This window comes from Arachis ipaensis, chromosome B03 (assembly GCF_000816755.2).
Source record: "Arachis ipaensis cultivar K30076 chromosome B03, Araip1.1, whole genome shotgun sequence".
Taxonomy (NCBI): Eukaryota; Viridiplantae; Streptophyta; class Magnoliopsida; order Fabales; family Fabaceae; genus Arachis; species Arachis ipaensis.
Window position 1 is genome coordinate 127729296 of NC_029787.2, and position 5359 is coordinate 127734654.

A 5359-nucleotide genomic window follows, 5' to 3' on the forward strand; every position below is an offset into this window, starting at 1 on the left:
CCTAAAATAATCAGTGATTAATTAATGAATATATACATACACTAAAAACAAATTAGATATTGTTGTCTTAAAAGCCTAGCTAACATCTTATCTCATGGATCAAGAGTCATATGAGAGATAACTCTTCTCCTTTATGTTTGGCCTCTGTACTAATTAAGGAGACAAAGCTTTCAAAACCTTCTTTAAAATACACCCTCCCATCCTCCTCATTGCTCCCTCACCAATCGCAACCAAAACCCTAATTTTCTCTCTCCTCTCTCTCTCTCTCTCTTCTACATACATAGCAACACCACACGTACGGACCAGTATTACTTTACGCATGGAACCCTGCCAAAAGCCTCCGCCGCCACCGGAACAATCCGACGCCTCTTATTTTTTCTCCGCCGTCACCGACAGCACCAACATGCTCGCCGACTTTGACTGGATCGGAGGAGAAGAAGGCGACACCATGTGTCTGCCGCCGGAGAACAACAGCAACAACAATAATCAATCGCCGTCTTCAAGCTCAGCTGAGGATCCGCCGGAGAGTTCGATCGCCTCCGACGGGAAACAGCTCGACAAAGAGAAACCACCGTAAGTCGCCTTTAATTCCTTTCTTCACTGAGGTTAAGTTGTAATTAACCTAAAATTTAGGGGTCTAAACGCAAGCGAAAAATGCTATGCACACATAACTAACTAACCAAATCGGAATCTAATTAATTAGTTTTGTTTTTTCGGAAGCAGTGCAGCCACCGTCCGTACAAATACATGTTCTAGCCACCCGCTCTAGTAGTTCACTGACTGCTCATACTGATTTTGATTTTTGTTCCGAATTATTCATTTTATAAAAATGTTATTTATATTTTTTAATATATTTTATGTTTTCATATATACTTCATATAAATAATTAAGAGTATTACTGATTGAATTTGAAAGTAGATCGACTGTTATTTTTATTATCATTATTTGAAATTGTTGTTGGCTTCAAATGAAAGCAAGAAAATGAAAAAGAAAAAGGGACGATGCTTTTTGGTATGATGACGTCCTCAAAATCACGGGCACCGCGATTATTGCGGCGGGAGTGCCGTACTTGACGGCTAGCCATCCACCACTCCACTTCATGCTTTTATACATTATTAACTTTGCTGATTTAGTGATTTCACAATTTATGATAGATTATTATTATTATTATTCCATTTTTAATTATTAACAGCGCAGCTTAGTTAATCATTAATTCATTATTGGGCCTCCTTTCACTCCTGATGCTGTTGTGCTAGCTAACTAGTTTTGCACTGTATATATAATTGTTCAGATTAATTCCAAGTAGTTGCATTGCATCATTATTTGTTTATAATTTGTATGTATGTGCATGATTGCATGAATGGACGAGTTTCTAGCTAGGTATATATAAGATATGCTATGCTATGCTATGTGTGCTATATTCTGTACATGATGTTAATTTGCACCAAATAAATAATGCTTGCTTGTGTCCATAGTTATAAGGGGGGTCTCTACTTCTACTTTTTCCTTTTTTGTGGTCCATATTTTACATGCTTCTTATTTTATAGATGGCACCAATATATAATAAGTAGATAATGCCATAATGGCTGCCATGGACACAAATCACAATTTATTGGTTATTATTTTATTATATTATGTGTCTTTCGGCCCTAAATAATGCAATACACACGGTTTATAGCTTTTACATATACATTTGAATATTCTGGCCTTTCCGTGCAGGCTACTTTAATTTTATACAAACAGAAATTTTAATTTTATTGGTATGATTTTAACCTGAACGTCAGGTTTATTGTGGTGGAATTAGCGTGAAATCATTAATTTATAACTGAAAGATTTTGGTCACATTTAATTTCTTCACTCGAGTCATGTTTTGGTGCATTGCTACTGATTTGGGAGTTTTTGAAGTGACGCTAACTCCATCGAAGCATTTAAAGATATCATAAAGAAAAAAATAAATAAAGGATGATGATAATTAACTATCGTCACCGGAACTTCCAACATTGAATAATCATATGTCCCGTACTATCTAGAATAACCATCGACGTACTAGGGATAATAAACACCTTTCCAAAAGCTTAAACTGATTTTGGGGTTTATCAAAGATCGAACTCTTAACTTTTCGGATCTAGCGCTCTAATACCATATCATGATACCACTCATCCCAAAAGTTTCAGCTGATGGAAAAAGGTAACACTAATAATTATATCTCTAATACTCCATAAACCTCTATTGTACACATTGTACAAATATTCCATTGGTTCCTCATAACTTCCCTAATCATATATATGGTTATTTGTACTTCAATTAATCATTTTGGCCGTTCACCTGTTCCCTTGTATATATATGTTTGTGGGGTGCATGGTGGTTAATTTATGGCTACTTAGCTTTAATTTAATTTACAGGAGTAGAAGTAAGAAGAAGCAGAAACGAATGAAGCAGCCACGGTTTGCTTTTATGACTAAGAGTGAAACCGATCATCTTGAAGATGGCTACAGATGGCGAAAGTACGGCCAGAAGGCAGTTAAAAATAGTCCATTCCCCAGGTTTGTATGAACATTCATTTTTTGTTTTTAATTTATTATTCACACGAGGATAAAGTTTTGAATAACTCCAAATCTTTTGTTTGAAAAACAAGTACTGAACCATGCTTAATATATTTTTTGTTCAAAAGTTGTTATGATGAAAAGACTTCTTCCGATTTGAAAGAAAATCAAACTTTTCTAAAGCTAACCTAATCTAAACATGCTTTTTATATATTCTTATATTTTGTAAAGCTATATCATCAATAGTAGTCAAGCACGAGGATGGGTAAGTCTAAAACCCTTACTAATACAACCTTTAGAAGGAACCATATTAATACAACACACCTCACCTACTGCAAAGAAACTTTAGAGCATGCACTATCCTAATCATCTATATATCCGTTTTAAACTTTTTCCCAATTAAATAGGCTAAGAAATTCTTTTGAAAATTATATCACAAAATTAACTGTTACATTATACAATAATCATACGAGTATATGACCAATGTTGTATAATACAAAGTCATTACCATATTAATTACAACATATACAACATGATGACAATAATCAAGTGAAGCAAGTGTAAGAAGAACAAACATAAAACAATAAATCGAAAGGTGGTATCTGTCATATAATATCGAATATGTAATAATAGGGTGGGGGGAAAAGAAAAGACAAATATATTATTTATATTTTAGAAGCTAAGTATGAATACCATAGTACGGCGGTTACATCTTAAATCCATTGTCCCGTCCTGCATCACTTTTAAAATTGCCTTGCAAGTAAGGTTTATTTTTAACTAGCCCCATATCATGTGTCTTGATTTTTAACTTTATTTATCTTTTAATCTTCCATCTGTAAATGAAGTGATAAACAAAATGCTCTATCTGAAGGTCATATAAATTAAAATTATGGACATGACACTTATTAATTTCATAAAAGATTCTTTCTAACTCTCCTCAGTCCTCAACATTTAAGTTGTGTTAATTCGTTTATATATTGGTTAGATCAGTAACAAACTCCTAACCGTCTATAATAACTTCCTATGACGGTTACTAACTGCCACATGAGTGAGTAGTGAGCTGCTCCCTAGCAGTTCTCCTTCCATATATAGTTATCACCAACATGCAGCAAGTCAATTTATCTATAATACATATAAAGCATATATATAAACACGTATTTGTTTGCAATCAAATTAAAAGCAAAATCAGTAGCATAATTTGATCATGTTAATGTGATAAACAATGTACTTGAAGATGAACAACTATCCTATACAGGAGCTACTATCGTTGCACAAACAACAACTGCAGTGTGAAGAAAAGGGTGGAACGCTCCTCGGAGGACCCAACTATTGTGATAACCACATATGAAGGCCAACACTGCCACCACTCCGTAGGGACATTCCACCACCACCGACAACTAAGTGGCATGCTTAGTAGTAATCAAAAATCCACATTTGCAACTCAATTTTCTCTTGGAAATATGTCACACTTCTATTATCCAATTGATCAATTACCTGAAGAAAACACACTTATTAGTAGTAGTGTTTCTGATGATCCTTATTGTCAATCACACAATAATGATAATTACAATGGAAGACGCAGCATTACATTGGCAGATTCATCAACCCCAGAAGAGCTACCCACAGATGATGGACTACTTGGAGATATTCTTCTGCCTAGGCAAATGCGTAACGGATGAGGAGGCTAATATAGAATGGTATTTATATATTATATTATATATACATTATTATATATCCTATAGAGTATATATTTCACATTATCTATATTTTACAATTTTTAATTGTGCGTGTTAGTTGTTATTACTAGCTAGTTGGGGGCCGGATAGGTGGGTTTAATTTCGGGAGATCGACAACATGGCTTTAAGATTTCAATGCAACTTGAAGAGAAAGTAAGTAGAATCTCTAAACTTTATAAGTAGATAATGGTAGATATATATATAGATTATATATATATATATTAGACAAAAGACCAATATATTCCAAATAATGATGGTAATAAAGGCTTTCATAATATGTTATATATATGGGGATACTTGGATAGGCACCATATAATTGATGGTAGTTCAATCTTAATTATTGGGGTGATTAATTATATTATTGAGATTATTGAAGACATAATTAGCGCTCTTTTAATATCTAATCTAAGCGATTGGCCTAGCAACCTTATCTTGACTGGAACCCACTTCATGATGCTAACCACCCATTCACTTAAAACATCTTAGCCGAAAGTATGATTTGATGCCAAGTAGCGTGTGTTTTAAGTGATCGTTTACAACAAAACCTGCATTCATTTGACCAATATATAGTTCTATCATTGTATTAGATCGAAGTTAATTGGAATTATTGTTATTTAATGGATGTAAAATCTTTATGAAGATATTCTATTGAAAAGTATTCCTATATTTTTAAGACGCCTAATTTATATATATGCATTCAAAATAAAATCTTTTACATGAGAAATAATATGAACCGAGATGGAGTGCTTATAATTGCTTTTTACATTACAAATTAAAAATATAAAAGACTAGTCCCTTTCAAAGAGAAAATACATTAAATGACATGCTACCATAAAAGTCATGATCCAAGAATGAGTTATATGGTTAGATGTATGGTTTCCCTTCAAGTAAGTAACAGTCTAACAGACCAATAAAAGTCATGCATGACCCAAAAAATTAAACTCTGTGTATTCACTGTTCATTCTTTTTTAGCTATCTCAGTTTTTTTCAGAGTAAATTTTACCTAGCCGAGTTTACTCATGAAAATACGATTAACGTGCATGCACCATTACTATATGTTAATGATCAAAGTTAAGAGTG

General features: G+C 33.4%; 1 protein-coding gene across 1 annotated transcript; it reads left to right on the forward strand.

The window, feature by feature from the left end:
- On the forward strand, positions 83-4565 carry LOC107631840 (probable WRKY transcription factor 57). Its single transcript, XM_016335410.2, has 3 exons — positions 83-573; positions 2403-2543; positions 3799-4565. Exons 1-3 carry the CDS (start codon positions 320-322, stop codon positions 4220-4222), a joined length of 819 nt encoding a protein of 272 aa, XP_016190896.1. The 5' UTR covers positions 83-319; the 3' UTR covers positions 4223-4565.